Here is a 23,674-nt window from a genome sequence, read left to right on the forward strand (position 1 = left end):
ATGGTGAAGGGTCACCACAAAAACGAGGATTTGACCCGCTTACAACAAAATCCAGTCACGAGAGCTCTTGTGGCAGACGCGTGCAAATTCATACAAGATTAGGGCGGTCTGCACGGGGCACTGGCCCATAGGAGACCATGACACACCCTACAATTTCGCATTTCTGAATCTGCGGGGAAGAGGGCTAGACCCTCAGGCACTACGTTTGGGATGGCCCAGCTCTAGTTAGAGCTGCGGATAATGAGTGAACTTTTCTTTGAGGACCTCAGAGAGTTTTCTAGCTGCAGGATGGGGGAGCTGCTTTCCTTCGTGAATGCAATGGGCTCGATCTGAAGATCTAAGCTGGCTGGACTCTGCAGCACTCTCTATAATTGGACTTCTCGTGGTGGTCACTGATACCTACCTACCTACCCGACACTGGATCACCGGAATACCGACCAAAATGCCACCAAACAATGCTTACAGTCTCGAAATGAAGTGCTTTAACGTCTTCAAGGCCTAGATTCAAATTTAAACGTGGTCCCATATTATTCAATTTATGCGATCGAAATCTCTATCATATCAGGAGATATTATGTTCACATGTGTGCGAAGAAAAAATATTCATAGTAATTACGAGTATGTGGATAATCTGTACGATCATGCATGCATTATTCAAAAGTATCGTGGCTAATCCGTTCTTTTAGATTATTCAGTTCAGGTGTTATCTAGAGTCATTTGTGCACTTTGTTCGATTGTAATATTTTGTATTATTAGTAGATACTCGGGGGAAAGATTTAGAGAATACAAACGTACTCATATTCAAATGCGTCTATCGAAGTGAGGTGTCAAATAGGCACGTGCGTTATGAATGATGAATAATATTTTATTTATATATTTTCGGCCAATGAATTGTCACAATGATTAAATATTTGAAATTAGATAAAATAATAGATTGTAAAATTGAGATACACGGTTGGGAAAAGATTATCTAGTCGTGAGCAAAAGCGATATCAGTACACCGGTCTCCGGTTTACTGCATGATAAGAGAATTGCTCACAATATATGAAATGACTACTTCAGATATCATACATACTAACTTTATCGTGTAACACATTTTCCTAATCACATGTTATCGGCTAACGTATTAGATGATAACGGGATAACGGAAAAGTCGTCAAAAGTCAAAAAGTTAAATTAATTAATCAATTAGGTTTTAGTTAATTAGTTGGCTTTGATCGAGTAGGATGCAGGCCTCCGTAGCTCGATCAGTTCTTGGGCTTGCGGCCCTAGCCCTTCTTGGTGTACTTGCTGTTCAAGCAGTGCCTGTGAAAGAAAAGGCGACCCCGAAGGACGATCCTATTTCTTATCGGTTACCGAATAATACGCGACCAATTACTTACGATGTACATATAACCACGCGTGTCGATAAGGGAGATTTCACTTTTACGGGTCAAGTCCTGATTGTCCTGCAAGTGTACGACACAACTTCCGATATTACTATTCACGCCCGTCAACTTACTATAAATTCGATCAATTTAACATCCGCTTATCTAAGTCCAGAAGTGTTTCCAGTTACCTATAGTTATGATAACACAACGGAATTTTTGAAAATAGTTCCAAACACGCCCTTGCCGAAGGACTACTATCGGTTGTATATAGAATATCAAGGGGAACTCCGGACGGATAATGCTGGATTCTACTTGTCAACATATACGGATGATAATGGCAATACGGTGTAAGTAGTTTAGTGGTAAATCTATCTATATCACATTTAATGATAGTTACAGATACTCTAAAATAGTTCGGACAGTTGGAATATATAGTTAAGTTTTTTTGCGGTTCAATATTGACTAACAGGTGTTGCTCGTAATGGTGGTTCCTAATTAAGAATCAGATTCAACAAGGATACAAACATTTCCGCATTTTATCCTTGAAATTTCAGTTTATCTTCTTTCATTTATCATAAAATTCAACAGAGCTCATTGCTTCATCAGTCCCAAACGCGAGCTCCTGTAGAGGGAGAGACATTAAAGTAGAATTGTAAATTATCGCATAACAAGGATAAGTGAAGCTTAGAATGGTTGCGTCAAGAATAAAGATAGTGATCAGACACTTCCGCATCTTCGGTGTTGGTTGAATTTCCTATCACGACATCAGTGCGAATTATATTTGGTAAAAACCGCCTGGTTCCGAACCAAGGCGGGCAAAGTGAATGGATTGAGCGAGTGGAAAAAATTCAAGTGAAGCTAATACAGGGGGCGCCATTTAAATTGAAGGGATGTTTTTTTAAAAAAAATATAAATAAAAGACCAAATATTTTCAATTTTTTTACGTAGTCATTTATTTTGCTTCAGGGAGATTTGTTTTAACTACTTTTTGAAGATGATATCGCGTAAATGTTGGCCTTTGGACTTGATGGACAAATTGGTCCTTTTTTCGGCGTTTTGCATCACTTTGGCCAACGTTTCAGGCGTAATGGCGGCGATTTCGTTTCGAATGTTGTCCTTAAGTTGAGCCAGAGTCTCAGGCTTTCCAGCGTATACTTTGGATTTTAAATAGCCCCACAAATGGAGAGCGCAGTGGCCAATCAAAATCACCATTTTTCGATATTATGCGACCAGGAAACAATGGGCGCAATAAATCCATTGTAGGACGAGATGTATGGCATGTGGCGCCATCTTGTTGGAACCAGAAGTTCTCCAGATCATTTTCACGAACAATCGGCATCATAAAATCGGTTATCATAGCTCGATAACGGTCGCCATTGACGGTTTCGGTAGCACCAGCACCATTTTCAAAAAAGTACGGCCCAATGATCATTGTTGCACAAATGCCGCACCAAACTGTGACTTTTTGTTCGTAAAGATGCTTTTCATGAATTATTTGTGGGTTTTCAGTGGCATAGAATCGACAATTCTGTTTATTTACACCTCCAGATAATGAGAAATGTGCCTCATCCGACATAATGATTTTTTGCCAGAAGTCACTTTGATTTCGAGCCATTTCCACAGCCCATTTGCCATAATTGACACGACGCACATAGTCGGCTGGGTTTAATTTGTGTGCCATTTGAATTTTGTACGGAAATACCTTCAAATCTATACGAATAATGCGTCTCAAAGTGGTTTCCGGGATGTTCAATTCCTTAGAACGGCGTTTGGTCGAAGTTGTTGGAGTGGCATCAACACTGGCTTGAACGAGCGCGATGTTTTCATCGGAGCGTGATGTGCGCATTCTGGACGCGTGGCTGGCATCATTAAGATTGCCGTGATCAATAAACTTCGCGTAAAAACGTCGTATGGTAACGTCAGTCGGTGCAGTTTTGACTTTCTTTATTTTTCGATATTCACGTTGTGTTTGCACAATTGAGAAGTTATTTTGAATGTATAGCTGCACAATTTCAGCACGTTCTTTTGGAGTGTATCTGTCCATGGCGAAAAATCTCCTAAGACTGACGTTTGTAACGCGGTATTTGATTAGTCGATTTGACAGTTCTGTCAAAAGTTATAGTGTTGCCAAATGCCTTCAATTTAAATGGCGCCCCCCATAGATAGAAATTGACATTCAAGGTATAGGTGGTGTACTAAGTTTGCGTGTAAAGCGCCCAAAGTTCCCCAGCTTCATCGATAGTATCGTCCTCGAGTAGGGGAGGGCGGGGCACAATGAAACACAAAAGTCGGTTTTATCCATAGTAGCCCGCCTGAGACTTCTTTTAACCTTTCATTTTTTTCCTAGCACTTTAGGATCTAGTCTATGTAAAAAATGCGTCAACCAATAATTTTTGCGTTATATGTCACCGTGAGCGAAGGTGTTGCATTTTCGGTATCGTAGGAATTTGACCTCGCAGTCTCCCTCATCATTTTCCAAAGCCATAATCATCTAAAATAGGAAGCCGGAATAATCCTGCAAATTGATCAGGACCAACAGCAAACAAATCCTTATCTATGTCCATATCGTCATCCGTGTCTACATATTAAACGTCTTCCTCGTCATCCTTTGATGAATAAACGTCCCTTGTTTGTGCAGGTTTTATGTTCTTTGGCCCAAACAACTTCCTTTTGGATGCCCTCTTCTTGGAAAGTAGAACCTGCTTCGCTTTTCTGCAATGGCTTTATTTCAGTAGCGCCCCTAGCTATCGTGCTCTCGCCCTTCTTCCCCGATTTTCGATTAATTTTTCATTCTCCCGCTTTTGGGTAATAATGAAAATCTTCAGGATAGAGGAAGGCTTGACTTGGACCAGCTCCTGGAAGAAGGGCAGAGGTTTCTGTATCATTGAGGGACCCAGTTGGGATCCTCCCTGAGTAATTAGACGCATATCTAACATTCTCCTCCTTCTCACACTCTTTCATTTTCTTCACATACCTTGACAACGCCACATGGTTCACATTCTTCAAAACAGCAGCACGTTTCACACTGCATCTGCCCGAGACCATTTCCACTACTGGTTTTATGCCATCCTCAACAAAAGGTCCCTAGCTGACTTTAAGCTGTCGATTCCGCACCATTCTTAGATAAAACGAAAAAAAAAACAATTCCTTGTTAAAATAGAGTTAACTGACGTGTTCGCCCAGAACAGAGGCAACTCATCAGATGCTGCCTTACCTCTGCCCTGGAAGCAGCGTGATCGAAAGTAGCGACAGGTGGTAATCGCTCCATTTATATATAATTTTTGATAAACTTGGGTGGTCAAACTACAAAAAAGGAGTCCGTGGACCACAAGAGAGGAAGTAAGTTGCCTCCCCACTGAGCCGGTCCGTCATCAAGTGGATGCGGATTCAGGACTCCCAGCTTATTCAACAAAAAACTGCTTATTGCACAATGAAAACCGACCGCGTCTGTTTCGAGGAACCCCATACAAGCCATTTTGATTTCTTTCACTCCCTGCGATGAACGTGAAGATGTTGAGAAAAGCCAAAATCGGGCAAAAAAATAAGTTTTGACTGAATAAAACTATTACTCTTACTTTTTAAATGTTAAAAACCGTTTAAATAATAATTTTAGTTTCACCACACAAAACCGCACTTCACTTTTTTCATTCTGCGACACAACTAGTGAAAAGGATGCGATTGCTGACTTTGTTGGGGCTGCCTTTAGCGCTCTCTGTCAGAATCGTTGTACCACTTCGCTAGACCTTTCGGTCCACTTGGCACACCGACTGTTTTGTTGTGTCCTGTTCCTCTCCTATGTTCTGTTTTAACAGAAACTTCTGATGTCAGATTTGCCGGAGGTATTTTGCTGATAGAAGCTAGTTCAAAATTTCATTATTAGGAACTTTTAGCATACTTTTAATTGGAGCCAGGACAGAGTCATATTTGGACTCATATTTTAGGTCCGGTCGACTCACTTGATTAATGGTTTTTAAGGTGATTACTATCTTTGCATTTTGCTTTCATTCACTCACTGTAGATAGAAGGCAGAAAGCCTTTCAGTGTATCGAAAATAAGACATTTACTAAGGAAGTCTTCTCTGTACTGCAGATATCGCAAGTAAGCACATATTTTTGGTAGTGTCATTCTTTGCTTGCGAAATGGCTAGTACGACTAACCAGCTTGACCATGATTAACGACGATTGCAGATCTATCTCCAAACTGAACTAACCTAGCCTTAACACCACTCGACGTATGAAACTTAGTAGCGACTGGTGGTAACCGCTCCATTTATATATAATCCCAAATACGACATGAATGCGAATTATATTGAAGTGAAATGCATGCTAAATTCAGACCTAGACCAGGCCGAAGTGAATTGAAAACAAGTCGGAATACCGGAAGCTCGCGCTTCAGGTATAAAGGTTTTGTGTTCATCTTATGTACGAAATTTCAACGCACATTTTTCTATCCCTATATAGCTACAAATCCAACATATTCCTTCATATTTTTCCAAACTACGAGACATACGTACATATTACAACCATAGATATTACGCTCACCCTAAACAAACAAACTAATTTTTCGGCTGGACAGGTTCTGAGAATGAGACCTGTTTCACTTTTTGAGGGTCATATTCGGGTGTGACAGACCGACAGACGGACAGACAGAGACCGACTCGATTCTAATAAGGTTTTGTTTCACATAAAACCTTAAAAAGTCCATTGCGCGCAATAAAGTCCTTGAGGACACCCTCAGTTTTACTCACCTGACAGGTAAATTATAAGACCAGATCACAAAATTTTACTTTTATTTCGTTCCTCATCGAGCAGTCAGTGACATATAAATTTTTCGTTTCATTTGCAAAGTGAGGAACACTTATTTTAAAATTTGATAAATTTAATGGAAAGAGCCGCAAATTGAATATGTTTTTTCATTGAAATTTCACACAAAACTGACCACAGAATCGGAATGAAACGTCAGAGTGCGCTTGTATCTGGAGCTGTTTTTTTGGCTGAAATCTGCGCGATAAATGTCATCTGCACGATAAGGTCCCTGAGGACCACTTATCGATTAGAGGGTTAACTCAGTGTACACAATATGTCCTAGAAAACCAATGTAACCTCAATATCAACTGCTCCTGCGCATTTAAATGCTCAAGTCTAAATGGTAACATTATAAAACGAGGACACCACATAGGGAAAGGAATGAGTTTCACCACAGTACCTTAGATGAGCCCAGATTATTCAACCTATAGTGCTGGAGTTGTTTTTCATGATGGAGAAAACTTGCATTCTGATTTGGAGATGCTTTGTTATTTGATCTTTGAACGAGAAGTCTCTTATGTTGTCCATAAGATTTCAATCAATGTATATTACAGATAGTTCTGTGATATCTGGGTTGAGCGATAATGTTATTTGCTCAGAACTTTTGGCTATATATTAGGTCAAAGGACTCCATTTCTTTAAAATTCTAACGACTCGAAAGACCACAAGGGAGCGGTTTTGGCTCAGCCAACCGTGTAAAGGGACTTTCTAGTTTCTGACTAGATATTATTTTTATTTTCGTCATGATTGATAGAATTCTGTAAATTGTTTTCTCGTGAAGCAGAACGGTGGCATCCAAATGTTGTTTGATAAAAGGTAATTCATGACAAAATGGATTACTGCAATCATCATTGATGTATGAGTATCCATCATCCATATTCTTAATATTTATTTGTTAGTTGCCTTAATGTGGGCGAGTTGCAATGAGAACAATACACAAACAAGCGACAGTGATTTATTGCATGTTAAACATTTGTATCACAATATGTAGTAATGACTCCACAATCCAATTAATGATTTACCTATGTTATACTTATTATACTTCCAGAGCAGATTATCTTGTGCATGGGATGAATTAAAATGTAATATTTTAAAATAGGTACAAATCCTCTAGCCACTGGTGACAAAAGATAGAACTATATAGTCTAACTACGATGAAATTTCCACGATTAATACAAGATTTTCCTCCCTTTTGTAAAAAACTTCATTGGAGAGTGATTTGGTAGCATTTGGGAAAGGGGATTTTTTCGCCATGATGAAGTTTTTACCACAGGCCAATGTACTCTTTTTAGGGTTTTGTGGGAAACAAAACCTCATGGCCCGGCGTTATAGACGTTGGACCGTTTCATTTCTGGCTGCACTGTAATGGCACCGGTGCAGTACACGAACAGGCACAACACTGTATTTAAGCTGCCTTGCATAGAAGCATGGGCTGATCACGGGAACATGTCCGGTTTACCGGTATGAGCCGAAGCCAGTGCTCGCAGCTTGTATTGGGACCGGCAAATTCAAACTGATCGCCACATACCGTACAAAAAGCCTGACGTGCTGTTAGTTAACAAAATGGATCGCTCCGCGTATATTATTAATGAAGCTATCCCCTAATTCCCATATATTGCCAACTACAGGTATTGTTTAGAAATCCTTCACGGCTTTCGTTGATGTCCTGGGACTCTCACACAATCTAGAACAAACCAGAAGTAGACCATTCTGGATGCCTGCTTGGTGCTGCGTAGAGTTCTCGGCGGATTCTCACACTAATGTGAAAGTTTCTCCCACTCGTTATGCACTTATCCCAAATGTTCAATTCCATAACGTAATTAGACGAAGAAATTAATGGATTAGAAACCTATGTATATCAACCACGAGGAACTGCTATCACTTGCTAAGATGCACTTCACGGATTTCATACTCTCGTACATCACATGTAACTCATTTACCCCCTAAATGCTACTGATAGCGAGATATCGCCGCTCCTTAGCAGGAGAACCATGAACCCTTGAACTTATAAATCAATGCCGAACCAGCGACTCTGTACTCTGGAAAGCCAAGTTCTAACAGACGCGAATCGGGTATCGGGTTGCTTCCAACGGCTATCGTAAGGCGCGCTCTCTTGACCTGGGAGCCAGTTTCTGATAGACTTCTAATTGCAAAATCTCGATCCAGGTTAATGAGCAGCACAACTGTACAATGGATATGTTGCTGAATAGGATTAACACAGGACTTTCTACGTTGGTAATCATGTTGGTTTTCATTTAGTGCGTGCGAATGTGACGCTCAAGCAATCTCTCCAGTCATTTCAAGGAAAATGATGTTGAGCTGATTTGTCTGAAGTTTTTTGGATTTGAATCGTGATTCCAAGGCTTAGGTACGAAGGCTACCTTCACCTTCAACCAAGAAGAAAGCAGCAAGATATCTTCGAAAAATATTTCTTAGAAGTTTCTCTAAGTGCTCAATACCCTCCTTTAGTATGTCTGGGTATATGTCATCCAAATCAGGTGAAGTAAAGAATTTAAACATAACACCGTCTCCGTCGCTAGTAATGATTATTTCTTAAGCAAATATCGATATTTCGAGAACAACTTGTTTCATCTTTCTATGCACGGGTATTACTACACTTCTTCTTGGCCACACAAAGGCTAGAGCGCAGGACTAAGTTCACGGTCATCAGACCAACTGAAGTGATAAAATCAAACAACTTCTCTCCTCTGGAATTGTACTTGCTACTGCCCCAACAAATATGCTGAGCGTTCCCATCACAACCTATTAAGAGTTCAAGTCCACTTTATTCTGCATACACTACCAGATCCGTTAGTTCTTGCATCGGGTAAGTAAGCAGAGACAACTATGATGCTTCTCCTCTTACCATTAACCTGGTATTGTAAGTTGACCGCAACAAGGCCCTGGGAACAGAATTGTCCTAATATGCTTGCCTCTAACAATTTTGAAATTAGAGCGCAAACCCTCGGGCTCGAGGACCTCTCATCGAAGAACATCCTAGTCCCCTTGGCTGATCCAATACTTGGCTCTTGAACCAGAAATACATATGGACAGTCCTACAACTTTGGCAACCTTGCTGCCAGTAGATAAGAAGAGGCTTTGGCATGCTGCAGGATAATTTGACTAACTCTTATGTTTATAGATATAAGTACAGTCTAATTTGAATACCGAAGCTAACTGAAAAGTCTGGTGCGTTCAGGGTTTATCTCACTGAGGTTACCAGTCTGTCCCTAGTTTGGATCATAGCACCCCAAGCATTAAAAATCGAAAAAATCAAGAATTGACTGACGGTTTCGTCCAGGGCAAACTAGGCATCCATGGACTAAAAAACGTGGGAGTAAGTTGCTCCTCATTTAGTCCGGTCCACCATCACGGATGTGGACTTAGGATCCCGCAGATCCTAAACAAAAACCTAGCTTTTGCCTTAGTCTAGCTTAGACTATAACGACTGGCGTCCAATATAATTCGCAACCTTGTCGTGTTTTTGCGATGATAAAAGGGAGCTTTCTTTCCAGCTGTTGGCACTTTCGGTCACGCTGCTCCCAGGGCAAAGGTGAGGCAGCCTCTGATGAGTTGCCTCTGCCCTGGACGAAACCGTCAGTCAATTTTTGATTTTTTCGACTTCTCCCGAAAGTTTCGCTTCCTTGGGTTCAATTTCTCTGGATATTGCCCCCCGTTCAATTTTTCTGGATAACACCCACGTCTTCACTCCCAAGAAACTTCACCTGCTTTTGCAGTGCCTTCCGTTTTCATCGATTGGTAGAGCCGAAGGAGAAGGTTCTGACAAGCAAGCATGTAGTTCACCTTTGCGGCTGAAGTTTCCTTCTGCCGAGCCTCTCTCTCCCGAAGAGTTAGGGAACAGTGTCACCGACAGGCCTATAAGTTCCCAGATCCCCCCATTAAGGGAGTTTCTGTACTATCCGTTCTGGCTGGCGCAGTAGACATCGGGTCCCTGTGTCCTTGTAGCATTGATGATAGGAGTAAGTCCTTGTAGCACATGTAGCAATTAGGCATGCTTTTATCTATATTTTAACAGCACCTGCTAATTATGTCGATTTTATGCCTCTATGTCTCTTTGTCTGTCACACCCGATTAATTTGGAAACGGAGCGGATCTTTCGATTCCTTTACATGCAGTATGTGGCGCCATTTTGTATTAAGTCTAAGAGGGCTGCGCATACATGCGAAAGGTGGATGTACATTTTTTTTCACAGAATGTGGCCATGTGGGTATCAAATGAAAGGGCTCAATTAGTATAACAGTTTTCGAAGCTGGTCCCATATTTGATCTAGAGCGAAATGTAGGGGAGTGATGGCTCAAAATAAGACCATTAAAAATTTGGAAAAAATCACAGTTGTGTGCCTAAACGAAATCTAGTCCTAACAATACTCCGATATCTGCACAAATAAAGTTAATAATAGTATATTAGCATATTTTAGAAATATTACCGGGAACTCCCCTTCAGCTTATGGTAGAAGTACAAAATTTGGCATTTGCATAAGGGACAACGTAAGGCGTAACTTTGAGAAGTTTGAAGGAAATCCAACTATTATTAACAAAATTATAGAATATGAAACTTTTACATTTTAGCTTTTCGTGCATTTTAAAACGTGTATGAGGTCATCATAAGATATCAATTCGTCAATACTACAACAAAGTGAACTCAGCTCATCGTTGACTGTGTGCCACACGAACTCATCTGGTATGCTCTACGACAACACTTAGTGCCAGAAGAACTCGTGCGCCGGGTTCAATTGTTCTACCACGATCCGAAAAGTAAAGTTCGAAGTTTGGGGGGTGTATCAAAACCGTTTCATGTCTTTGTTGGTGTTTATCAAGGAAGCGCTCTCTCACCACTCCTCGTTGTCCTTGTTATGGACACTATCACACGGGACATGCAGCATTCAGCCCCCCATACATTGCAGATGATATTTTGCTAGCGTCGACGATAAGAGACCAAAAGGCCAGCCGAAACAACGGTGAATCGATACGCTGGATGGGGATGGAGCCAAATGGTGAAATCGATCATGGCAAGAAGAGTATTATTGCAGCAGAATTATTGAACTTTATGCGGAGAGGGGCACGAATTGCTTGTGATAACATGGGTTCACCATAGTTGTAGAAGTAGGTAGGTCAGTGGCCGATCCGAGGAGCCCAATTAGCGTGGAGTTGTGTAGGTCCTGCAAGATTCCAAGCTAGTGTAGAAGCATAGGCTACGAATAAGTTGCATATCAGGTTTAATGCGGGGGGGGGGGGGGGGGGGCGCTAGATAGTTCTAATTAATTGAAGCTAGAACCACTTATTTGTAATTTTTATTAAATTTTTTAGAGTTCGAACAAATTTTCAGCAAAGTCAAAACATTCCCTATTGTCACCAAGTCCAGAATAATACTCGAGCGCGTCATGTTGGATTGTTTTTTTAGAGGAATTCTATTTTGTAGCAAAGACATAATTATTTCCAATATAAGCAATCAATACATTTTGTATTTTAGTCTTTGCTAATTTAATTTTTAATTTTCCAGCAACCTCGCGACCACCCAGTTCGAAGCGACCGATGCTAGACATGCTTTCCCATGCTATGATGAGCCGGCAAAGAAAGCCATATTTAGACTTTCCTTCACACACGGCAGTAGTTATACAGCCATTTCGAATATGCCAGTTATAGAAAGTCCTATTGACAAGTAAGTAACATATAATAATTTTTTTTTTTAATTTTAATTAAATTTACATAAGGGAAAGTGCTGTATTAATAACCGAGGCCGAATTGTTGGAGACTATAGTTTAGGATGTTCGTTCCTTCTAAGCGTTTTAGTCTTACCTCTTCTTGTTGAACTTAAAACAACCCCAGAAACGCTTTGGTTCATATTTTCCCATAAACATCCCCAACGGTTCCATTCCCGTTAAGTTTGTCCAGTATAGTTCAATAAAGTGTCCCTCTCCCTTCTTGTTGTCAAGGCCATAAGATCATTCCGGATTCTTTAGAAAAGTTCTGGTCTATATTGCGTCGTTTCGGCTTCCTTTTTCCAATAGGGCCTGCGACCTAGCGTGCCCAGATATTATTGTATAAATCAAAAGTATTCAATTTATCAAGGCATTCCGATGCCACCCTAGAGTTCATCTGGTTGCACCTGAGTTTGCTCCCAGCTAGGATGGCAATATTCTACCCCATGATAGTTCTTTTCAAGTTGTAGGAGGCATCTATCCATGGTGTGTACACATTTCCGACTGGTATACTTACTCCCTGAGTCAAAGTATTCTTCCTTGGAGCAAAAACCCCTGTGTCCGCTCCCTCCCCTATGAGATTGCTGACGATATATAAGTTGCTGCTACTGCTTAAGCCAGTGGGGTGCTGCTACACTGTTCCAATTCGCCCCATTGTTGCTTTCAATTTCTTATTGAAACAATTCGAGATGCCGCCCAAAAGGAATGTAAATTTTTTTTGATTTAGGTAGCTCTTCGCCGCGCTGATACCTCCAGTCTGAAAATTGCATTCATCGTTTGCGTCTGTAGTTATGAAGATGAAGTACAGTCAAAGCCAGAAGAACTTCAGCGGCCAAGGCTGCTGTTGGAGCCGTTCTCTGTGACAAATATACAAGCGTGTTCATGAAGTTTGTTTAACTCTCTGACTATTGTGTCGGTCGAAGTTGGTTCAGCCTGCCCAGATCATTGCCCCCTGGGTGATACCTAGCCTTACTGTTGCTGCATATATTCAACACGGTATTTTTGGCGGATACCCGCGTTTCCTCTGTTTTCTGTTTAATTTCTATGTCGAGTGGTCTAATGGTTACTGTCAAGCCTATAAATCCTAACGGTCTTGGTTGGGTTAGTGCTCAGCGTCGTCATCCATTCTGGGACAGTTGGATTCTGTCACATTGGGTATTCTCTCTGTGGACGACCTTGTGTCCATGGCATTAAAATTGGTACTTGTTGGTACTTGGTTTAGAAAAAGGTCTTGTACGAGAGAACGTGAGTTTAAATATAATTGTCCAAGACCTTTTCCACTATTTTCAGTAAGAAAGGGTTTATGCTAGTTGATCTGAAAGATTAAAAGCAGAAACTATTCGGGATAGAGACTACTTTCACCCCTCTCCTCGCCCTTAGTATGTAGCCCAAGGCGGCACGGCCCCTTACCACCTTCAGTTGGGAGCCCGAAATGACTTATTGGTCCTTTCGAGTATTATCGAGAAGATACTATCCACTCTAGATGAGTTCAGTGGTTTAAAAGTCTTCTACTCCCCACCTTACTTTAACTCCCAAATATACCCTTCTAGCTATTCATTTGCTTTCCTTTCTCTTTTTCGGTTTGTTATCTTGGTATCAGAAGCATTGTTACTGTCCCTCGCCGTAGAAAAAGACCCTGGGAAAACGAGTTTGCGGAGTAACTATACCTCTGACCTCCTTATTCCCGATAAACACGCTGTCTTTCTTTTTTAGAGGCACAGGAAATTGCTCTGTGCGTCAATGATGACAATATTGTCTCCAGTTCAAGTTCGTTCCTGATATTATCGGTCCATCTCTTGGTGAGTCATGTTACTGCTTCGGTGCCTTACATAGGGATCACAATGGCCGCAATGTCTTCCTTACTGTTCAATGTATTTCAGAGCTGCCCTTCACATCGAATCTTAATATCCTGTGATCCGACGACTCCTTACTTGACGATTAAGAATAGATAGACCCAGGGTTTTTGAGCCAACGTTATTCCAATGTCATCCCTAGAAATTACACTCACGATGCAGATGCCGCTTTTGCATGGTGGAGATTTTCCTGGACTACACTAGTGTTAACCGGCAACTCTATTGTTACTCTTCCTCAACGCCAGAGTGTGATCATCCCCCTTTAACATGCCACTTGTTTGTGATTTGCTGTTGCTTTGATCTTTAGGACATCCAGGTCAAAATTGTCCAGCCTTTCAAAAACAGGCCCTCCTCCTTAGTCGTTCCTGCCTCTTCGTTTTCCAAAATATCTACGAAACCTTCAGGGATCTCCGCAAATTTTCCACCTACCTGACCTCTGAAGTATCCCTCCTCCAGAGGATCAATTGTTCATCCCGATGTCGAAGAGTTTTTCTTTAGCCTCCACTTTGTTTCTGAACACTCTCCTGTCTAAGATTTTCTCCTTCTTGAGTTTGGGTTCCTTGGGAACTTTTCGCTCTTTTGGGTTGATCTATGCTCTCCTCTCCTATGGATCTGCAGTTGAATCTTTAGGTCTGTCTTCAGGGTTCTTATGAAGTTTTTCCAATTCCATGTCTGTTCTTTCGCCTTTTCTTGAAATAGTGCAGATATCAAGCGGCTTCTTAACCACTGAGTCTTGTTTGCTTTCTGACGTTTGAAATCTAAATTATCATGGAAAATTTGAGGGTTATTTACCTGTCCTATCGCTATCATGAGGATGATCGAAAAGTTTGGGTGGGGTATGGAGCCACGTTGGTTTGTTGTTGCTTTTGGTTGTTATTTTCAGTATACGGATTTTATTAGGTCATAAGCTGCTTACTTGGATATAAGTTATATAATATGTGTCACCATGTATACATTTTTTTACTCCAGTGGAGATGGAACTTCGACAACAACTTTCCGTCAGACAACTCTGATGTCAACCTACCTGCTCGCTTTCATCATATCGGACTTTAAATCAACCGAACTGCAAGGCAGAATACCACACCGAATGTTCTCACGAGCAAGTACTCTAAATGATCAGAAATTTGCCTTAGAAACGAGCGTTAAGACCTTGGAAGCAATAGAAGATTACTTGAATGTATCTTACAAATTGCCCAAAATGGATAACGCCGCCATTCCAGACTTTGCGGCAGGTGCAATGGAAAATTGGGGGTTAGTCACGTACCGAGAAGAGTTTCTTTTGTACAGTGAGGGACAATCAACTACGTCAACTCAAAATAGTATTACAACAACTATCGCTCACGAATTTGGTCATCAGTGGTTTGGAGATTTGGTCACCCCTCTTTGGTGGACATATGCATGGTTGAATGAAGGGTTCGCATCAATTCTTGCATACATTGCAGGAGACGCGGTGAGTATAAATTTGTTTTTATGGGCAATAGCCCTTTCCAGTGAGCTTCGAGTAACAGTCCAAGTAGATATTTTGCCAGTGGCATCTATTGAAATTGAACGTTTTTGATATTAATAGTCTCTCATATTCTATTCTCTGAACAATTTACATTCGTATAAAATTAATAAAACTTCTTCAAAATCTTTTTGCAGGCATACCCAGAGTGGGATATTTGGCAAGATTTCCATGTTTCAGATTTCCAACGAGCTCTCTTGTCTGATGGAGTAGTCAATCCCCGACCCATGACTCACTACATTGAAGCACCAAACGCCATCTCAGGCGTTTTCGATTCCGTGATTTACTCAAAAGGTGAGTACAATTCAGTATTTTTGTCAATATACACACAAATATTAGATACATAGTCATGCCTACAAACAACTGGCAGTCTATAAGCATTCATTTATCGGGAAAGTTGAAAAAAGAAAGAGGCGCACATCCCCTCCTACAGCGCATAGTTAGCAAGGATCTTTGCAAGCCTTGATCCTTCCTCACATCAAAAAATCATATTCTCTGTGGCTTTTTTGAACCAGGACTTCATTTTTTTCACTGGCACCGTTGTGGAGACCTCCACATCCACTTGGTGGTCTGTTGTGATAGCCGTCACTAAGTTGTTCGCAAAACCTCTGTTCTGTGAAGAAAAGCATGACCATTACATTATACATGGTATTCCTCACCAAACGGGACTCCGATTGTGATGATATTTTCTCCGGAGACCCTTTCCGTCCTATACAAGCCTGCTATGGGTCAATTCAGCACCAATTGATCGATTTGAACCGATTTTGGACATTTAAAGCCAACACGGCATAGTACCTACCAAAATTCAGCGTGTCTCTTGCTAAAATGAGGAAAAAACTGTACCTCTCAAAAGTCTTTGTCATCTATATAGGTGGTTCACTTAGCATTGTGCAGGGCTTTTTCTATGCTCCATTTCGGAGGTCACTGGTCACATAATGCGTCTTTCAGCACGACGTACTAGCTACTTATGCAGACTCATTTCATCTTTTTCCATCTCTTTTCGGGTGCTCCATTACCTATTGAAAGGTTGACCTACCCAAGCCCTTAGCATCGTTAGCAATATCGCCATGGGCCACCGGTTATGGTTAGCTATGGCATAATTCTGTGTTTTGCAATCATTGAAGTCGATTTGTATTGAGCGTTGAGCGTTCTTCTGTATTCTGCTACATGCCGATAGTTGATAACCTCCTTTTCTTAGAGCCGATTTTGCAATCCTTAAATACATAACCTTGCACTCAGCATTTTCGACATTGCTTGGACCTGTCATTCAAAGACAAGGCGTCAACACATAGGATCGCTCCGGTGCTACTTGCCCGCTAAGGTTGAAAACATAGGGGAACGACGAGCAAAGCGACGATGATAGCCTTGATTAAAGCATCGAAAGCAATCAATAGACAACATATGGGACTGTCCGCAGTGGCTCCAGTACGTTTTGAGCTTAAGCGACAAGCGGTTCCAGTATGTTGTGAGCTTAATACGACCCATACCTCAGCCTACTTTTACCTCTTTACTACCTGCAATTCCATTGCTACCTCTACCAACAGGGTGATGAAAGTCGCCTGTAATCTACTACAGGCTTCTCCCATTTTTTACTATCGATTCCCGAAATTCAAAAAGGTAGGACTATCTTATTTCTCCAAGATCTTGGAAGCTCCTTGACCTCATTCATGTCAGCGCAATGGATTGCAACATTGTCTGCCTCCAGTCGTAAGGGCTTTTCACTTTGATTCAGAAATGTGCCCGCAGTTACATCCATGGATTTCTTCAACTAAAATTTAAGCTTTCTTTTTTAAGGCCATTTTGACTCTTTTCGACCTTGTCTCGAGATGGTCATATCCGGTTATATTCTCCTACTATATCTTTTTCCAATAGGCATCACCTTTCCTCATGCCTTCTCATCGTCTTTGTGAGGCTTTTTTCACAATGCCTCCTAGAGGGTACTGTAATCCTGTAGTGCACTGTTACGTCTTGAATGAAGCGCTCTAATGCAATTCAACTCCCTGATCCAATTGGATTGTTGCGCCCAAAATTATTGGTAGATTGGTGACTGTGTCTTATATGACTCAGATAGTTACCAGAATTGCCTCTTTGCGGTGCTGTTACAATTTTTCCATAAAAAGATACATTCCGAATCGTGAGTAAAGATAAAGGTTACATATTATTCGGCGTCAATGTTAATGTAGGCGAAATGTAGAATGCTTAGTTTTGCGCGTCGTCAACTCTGCTACCCGAAGATGCATTATCTGACCGCTTGATACTGTTGGAGTCGCATATAGAGTAGCCTCAGGATCGGAAGTGACAGTTTCCTTTCTATGATGACAGTATTAGTTCTGTGAAAACCATAGCTGAAATTTCAGACCGCTGCAATGCGAGGATCAGTTGGTGATATGATCTCGTCATGGTTTGGGAGATAGATGGGCTCTCTTGGTTGACTTCTCTAAGCAATCCTGTCACTTCTCTGCTTCTCCGCAGTTGCAGTATTTACGTGGGTGGATAGCTTCCAACTCGGCTTCTAGGGATTCGGAGATATCCTTTCCTAGTGAAGTTTCGAGTTAAAGCACCCATGGTTTGTGCGGTTTCTAGGTAGGCCAAATCATGAACATCTCTGTGGTCTAACAGAAAGGTCATCATGATGAATCAGCTTTTCCCCGTTTAGAATGAGAGAACAGAGCGAGGATAAAATATTGAGGACGGAATGGTACAGCTTGAGCCGAATGTCTTCCTATTCCATTACAGTTCCATCTCATCTGTTAATTTATCCCGACTAACATGAAAGTTTCCCGGCAATTCGTCAAACTTAATTGGACAAAAAAATCGGCACTCAACATGCTGGTAGGGAAAGACACTCCTCAGGCATCCAGACGGCAATACTTTTCAACCTAAAATCTTAAATACTGAGCCTTTTGGGAGGCAAATACCATTGGAATGATGAATTTCAATATGAATATAGAAAATAGCCAGCTATGGAGCTATCTATATGAACTAACAGGAACGAAAGGGTATTAACCTCTCCATGCTCACCTGGCCTAATAATCCCAGCCTTCCAATTCCCTCCAACAACTTCTTCTAGTCTCTTTCTATGGATATTTGTGCCCTGAATTTCAACTCTACCAAAAACTCCTTGGGCCGCAGTCTCGACCTCTTCCTTTTCAGCCTCCACAAGCAACGCCCCTCTTTATGTCCTTGCACATCCCCGTATGTCAAAATTGATGCTCACCATCCTCAACGATGAAGCGAACTCTCACACCTCATGGGATGTGTAGGTGGACTTTTGCCTCGACATGGGGAATTACTTCTCAGGTAGTAATGTGGTAGCGGCCGATGTTCGCTCATGCATCCGTAGTGTGGTGGGTTAAGGTGAAACAAAAGAGTTTTCCCTGTAAACTATCCAGACTGCACCACTGAGCACCACTTTCGGCGCAGCTCTGAATACGTAACTCAATTTACAGACCTTAGATTTGTTTATTCAGAGCGGTGTGGTGAGAGCAGCTGATCGACTATTTAGATTAGATCTATGGGGAAACAATAGACGTGGGAGGCATAGAGCATTGGAAGAGCTATTTAAACAACTGAATCCAGTTGTCGAAATGGCTTCTGATTCTCAGATCCCCATACATCTGTTTGGTAGAAGATATGAAGTTATCTTGAAACGAAGAGAAAACTGGGACGAACCACAAGAACGTTTTCTACACTGATGGCCCGAAAACAGAACAAGGTTCTAGAACATAAAAACGAGAAATGGACTTTTCCCTTGGGACAATATACAACGCTCTGGCTAAAGCGTATTCGATCCTAAGGGCGGTAATCTGGATGATTGAGGAGCAGTTGAAAGGCGTTGCAATCTGTAACGATAGTCAAGCTGCATTGAGGGCGATGAGTAGTACTTTGATCACTGCAAAAATCGTCCAGGAATGTTGGTATCGATTTCCCCCATACTCGGACCAGAACCAGCAATTGAAATGTCAGCAGCATTGATTAATGCTGCTATCAGAAACTGGGAATAAGCTTCCCATAATAACAGGTGGCTAAACACAGCAAACTTTCCCTGTCAGAACAAAGAATACATACTGCAAAATTTATCCTGTCGAAAAGCAGGAAGCCTAGCATTTTGATAGGTCATAATTTACTTGCTGGGCATATGTTATATAATATGTGTCCGTCCTGTGAGTGCCCCCCCCCCCCCCTATTGAGGCATCAAACATCAGATTTTTGGTGATGATGTGCTTCAACTACCGCGACTAGCATCACATCCACTAACGGAAATCCTGCGATAGATAAACAAATCCAGGATATTCCGTTAGGGGGAATCGAGAACAATCGACCATTATGGTCTGGGTGTTTAGAGATCTCCCCCTCCCCCCTTTCTCAAACACACAGACACACCATCATTTGAAGCGGACCTCCCTCGTTCAAATTCCAAAACTGCACGGAAATCTGCTAAGGTCAACTTCCGCAATGCCAAATTTGACGGTCTCAACTCAGTGTTAGCGTCAATCAACTGCAACTCTACGGGTGATCAAGTTTTTAGCACCTTTTACACTATCCTACTTACTTCTCTTCCGTGCAGACTGCTCCGAATCTCTTGGGATGCTTTTTTGCTCCTTATTGAAATATCGATCTACTGCTTCAAACCTTCCGGTCTTTACTAAGTTCTTCGCTAAATGCCTTCATTCATGACAGGAGGTGCATGCCAATTATACCGATTTCTTCAAAGACTTTGATACCCTCGACGCCAATATTCTGTTATTAAAACTCTCCCTACCCAACTTCACCCTGCAAGGTTGCTTTCCATGGTTACTTCTCCCGTTCCTTCCTTCCTGTTATTAAAACTCTCCCTACCCAACTTCACCCTGCAAGGTTGCTTTCCATGGTTACTTCTCCCGTTCCTTCCTCCTTTCTCTACTGTTCCCCAACGCTCTACTCTTCTCCTCTACCATTCCTGTTTTTTATCAATGACTTCCCCTCTATCCTCACTCTTCCATGTTTACTTTACGCAGACGACCTTAAATTATTTGCCTTTGATTCGTCTCCGCTGGCGTATACTCTGGGATGCTCGATTAATAAGTTGACACTGAATGTCAGCAAATGCTATTGGATGTGCTATTCGCTTGAACCTTCCCCACATTCCTTTCCTACTTTCTGAGTGGACAACTCCTTTTACTACTGACCTTCTTTCAACACCTGTATGTGATCTTTGATGACAAACTTCGTTTCAATTCGCACTTCGTTGACATTATCAATCGAGCTTCCAAAATGGCTGGTTTTACACTACGTTCCTACTCCGACCCTCGACCTTCTCCATGTGGACTATTTGTCACGGCTCTGCTTTTTCCTTCCTTCTCTCCAACAACGCCCCATCTTCCTGGACTGCTCTGTCAACTCCGACATTATTTTCCGCATTGCCTCTCGTAATTCATATAGTGCGAATACTTTTGAAGTCCCCTTGGTGGAGCTCGACATCTACGACAATATGCCGGTCCTACAACGCCCTACAGCTTGGGTCCTTTGGCTCTGTTTCCTTCCTTTAGTTTGGAGGTTACATGCCGCTTACTTGCTCCTTTCTGTGAATTGTCATGTAAATTTCCTCCGAAATCTGGCAGTAGTTTGTTCGATTTATAGAGGATGTTAATACCTTATAACTTTAATTTAAGGATTTCTTTGTAAATCATATGTAATAACTTTCAACTTCAGCGGCCAGCGTTCTGATCATGTTACGCCACGCCTTTACGGATAATACGTTTAAAAAGGCTCTCAACGATTACCTCAACAAGATGGAATACGAATCTGCTGAAGAGGACGATTTATTCGAAAGTTTCCAGAAAGCGGTTCAGGAGGATAACATTTTCCCATCCGGAAGCAATGTTGATTTGTTCAAGATGCTCAAATCCTGGACTAACCAAGGAGGTTTCCCATTGATAACTGTTACTCGTAACTACGATAAAGGAACGTTTGTAATTACCCAACAACCATTCGATGGAAGCAGTTCCGCTCCAAGCTCCGACAAGCGATCTTGGTGGGTTCCCTTCAACTTCGCCACTGCCAAGGATCCTCACTATAAAGTAACAGAAATGTATGACTACTTGAATGTGGGAGAATCATCAAAAGAAGTTTCACAAACCACCGGAAATCAATGGGAGAGTAGCGATTGGATTGTCCTGAATAAGAGGTCGACTGGATACTACAGAGTCAACTATGATATCGACAACTGGAAGCTTATAACCCTGGCATTGACAAAAGATCTAGCCCAGTTCCATGTGAATAACAGAGCACAACTTCTTGATGATTCGTTTAGGCTGGTCCTTGCTAAGATCTTGAAATTCGAAACCTTCCTTGACCTGTCGGTCTACCTTCAAAAAGAAAGTGACTACGCTCCGTGGTTGACCGCCGACAGATACCTGTCCACAATTAATCGCTATTTGAATGGTGATAGCGAATATGAACTATTCCAATTCTACGTTGGAAAAATTGTCGAAAACTTTTACCAAGATGCTGGAGTTACCGAAAATAGTGATGATGAGCATTTGCTTAAAACATCGCGAAATACTGCTATCAATTGGGCCTGTCGATCAAACTACGGTGACTGCTTAGAAGTTACGAATAACCGACTCCGTGAATACATCGATATCGGCAAAAAAATTGAGCCCAACTTGAGGACTAGCATCTTCTGCAATGGTTTGACGAAAGCAGGGGAAAAAGAATTCAACTATCTCCTTAACGAGGTTATGAGCTCTGAGGATCAGGCTTTCCGACGCCAAATGATGACATCAGTGCTTGGTTGCGTGCAAGATGTCAACTTGATCCAGCAATATCTTGAAACATCTATTAAGAGTGATGGCTCTGTAAACTATCGAGTACAAGAACGTACTTATGTGATTCCTGGGGTCGTCGATAAAGGACCAATTCAGTTGGCGGCAGCAATCGACTTCCTGATCGAAAACCATGCCAAGTACAATGAGCTGTCATCCGGCTGGACCAAAGTTAATCCGTTGTTATCAGTAATCCGTTCTATTGCAAGTGTGATAGTCAACGAAGAACAACAGGCCCATGTGAGTACATCCATTTTATTACTCTTTATTCTCAGGATAGTCGATCTTGAAGTTTTGAAGATTTTCAAGCTCCTCGTATCCTAGATGGCCACAATAAGTTATTTCCGATTTCTCTTCTAGTTCGAGCAACTCCTCACGAAATTGAATGGTTATGACGATATCCAACAATCTGACTTCGATGGAGTACGTGCTACTGTTAAAACTAATCTGGACTGGATTAAAGCGCATCGTGATGAGTTGATTGCATGGCTCAAAAACTTCAAATCCACAAATGGAGGAGAGGTAGAGGGTAGTGGAGATGGTGGCGACGGAGCTGCCACTATTGTTGCATCAACTGCAGCGATGTTAGTTGCCACTTTTGTATCTATAAGATCTTGGTTATAAGTTATACATATGACTTGCATCTGTTTTTATATCTGTATAATGTAGATATTAAATATTTTAATATTCGCCAAATTGGAGGCTTTTCTACTTTATATCTTTTGATTGAATTCATTGTGCTTGAAATAAGTACTTACTAGCGTCACAGTTAAAGCTGATTCACTCTGCTTTAAGCTGTAGACCGTTGTATAAAATAGTACAAACAGATACGTCAGTGATGGCAGCAACGAGTGCGGTAGAATAATTATCCATCCACTTCGGAATAGAATTCATCAGCATCAAATACATTAGCAATAACTGCGAAGACAACAGCATATCTGGCGAAGTCATCCTTAGCGAGATGAAGGGAAGAAAAACACGAAGGCGAAAGCATTCTTAATTTCCGGTTGTAAATTAAATAAGCCGGCCCTTTTTAAGGCCCCCAAAGAAAGAAGACTTTAACCCTCATTTGAGGATGGAGACTAGACTGAACCAAGTGAACCCTCATATTCATCGAATCCGTACCACCACCAGCACTCCCGCTACATTTCGAAAACAAAGGGGTTCTATGGAAAAACTAACCTTTTTGAATGATTTGGACAAGGTGAAGGTTATTCATGCGCGAATTCTTTTTAAGCTTGTTGGCGAGAAAGGATAAACTGCCTAACAAGGAGAACCTAACTTTCCCTATCAAGAAACAATTCAACCCACTCAGGGACTACAAAAAGTATTTATGGTGAAGCATGTATTATACATACTTGGCCATACTGCCGAAGGTATTACCAGAGCAGATACTAACCTGTGAATAACAGGAAATAATTGAGGCTCTGATCGTTATGCTGATGTATGTGGGATGGAATAGGGAGCTCACCTTCATGGGCATACACTTTCGATCGGGTCTTATACTGGTAGACTGTGCTAGGGAGGACACGGCGGACTGGCTTAAGACTATAGTCCTTAAATTCCCAGAATTAAAGGGAATGGGATCGTCGAAATGTGATATACTAGAGGCATACTA

At 41.5% G+C, this 23,674-nt stretch overlaps 1 protein-coding gene across 1 annotated transcript; it reads left to right on the forward strand.

Annotated features, from left to right (window-relative positions):
- The first annotated feature begins 1,188 nt into the window (after positions 1–1,188).
- LOC119657015 (aminopeptidase N-like) lies at positions 1,189–22,752 on the forward strand. Its single transcript, XM_038063761.1, has 6 exons — positions 1,189–1,716; positions 11,695–11,853; positions 14,716–15,196; positions 15,388–15,544; positions 20,942–22,296; positions 22,417–22,752. Exons 1-6 carry the CDS (start codon positions 1,226–1,228, stop codon positions 22,678–22,680), a joined length of 2,907 nt encoding a protein of 968 aa, XP_037919689.1. The 5' UTR covers positions 1,189–1,225; the 3' UTR covers positions 22,681–22,752.
- The last annotated feature ends 922 nt before the right edge of the window (positions 22,753–23,674 follow it).

The sequence above is a fragment of the Hermetia illucens genome, chromosome 5 (genome assembly GCF_905115235.1).
Source record: "Hermetia illucens chromosome 5, iHerIll2.2.curated.20191125, whole genome shotgun sequence".
Lineage (NCBI taxonomy): Eukaryota > Metazoa > Arthropoda > Insecta > Diptera > Stratiomyidae > Hermetia > Hermetia illucens.

Excerpts from the sequence above, each read along its gene's own strand:
- LOC119657015 (XM_038063761.1), top strand. The coding sequence starts at position 1,226 with ATGCAGGCCTCCGTAGCTCGATCAGTTCTTGGGCTTGCGGCCCTAGCC. Across the intron at positions 1,717-11,694 it reads GATGATAATGGCAATACGGT|CAACCTCGCGACCACCCAGT; the intron begins GTAAGTAGTTTA and ends TTAATTTTCCAG. Across the intron at positions 11,854-14,715 it reads ATAGAAAGTCCTATTGACAA|TGGAGATGGAACTTCGACAA; the intron begins GTAAGTAACATA and ends TTTTTACTCCAG.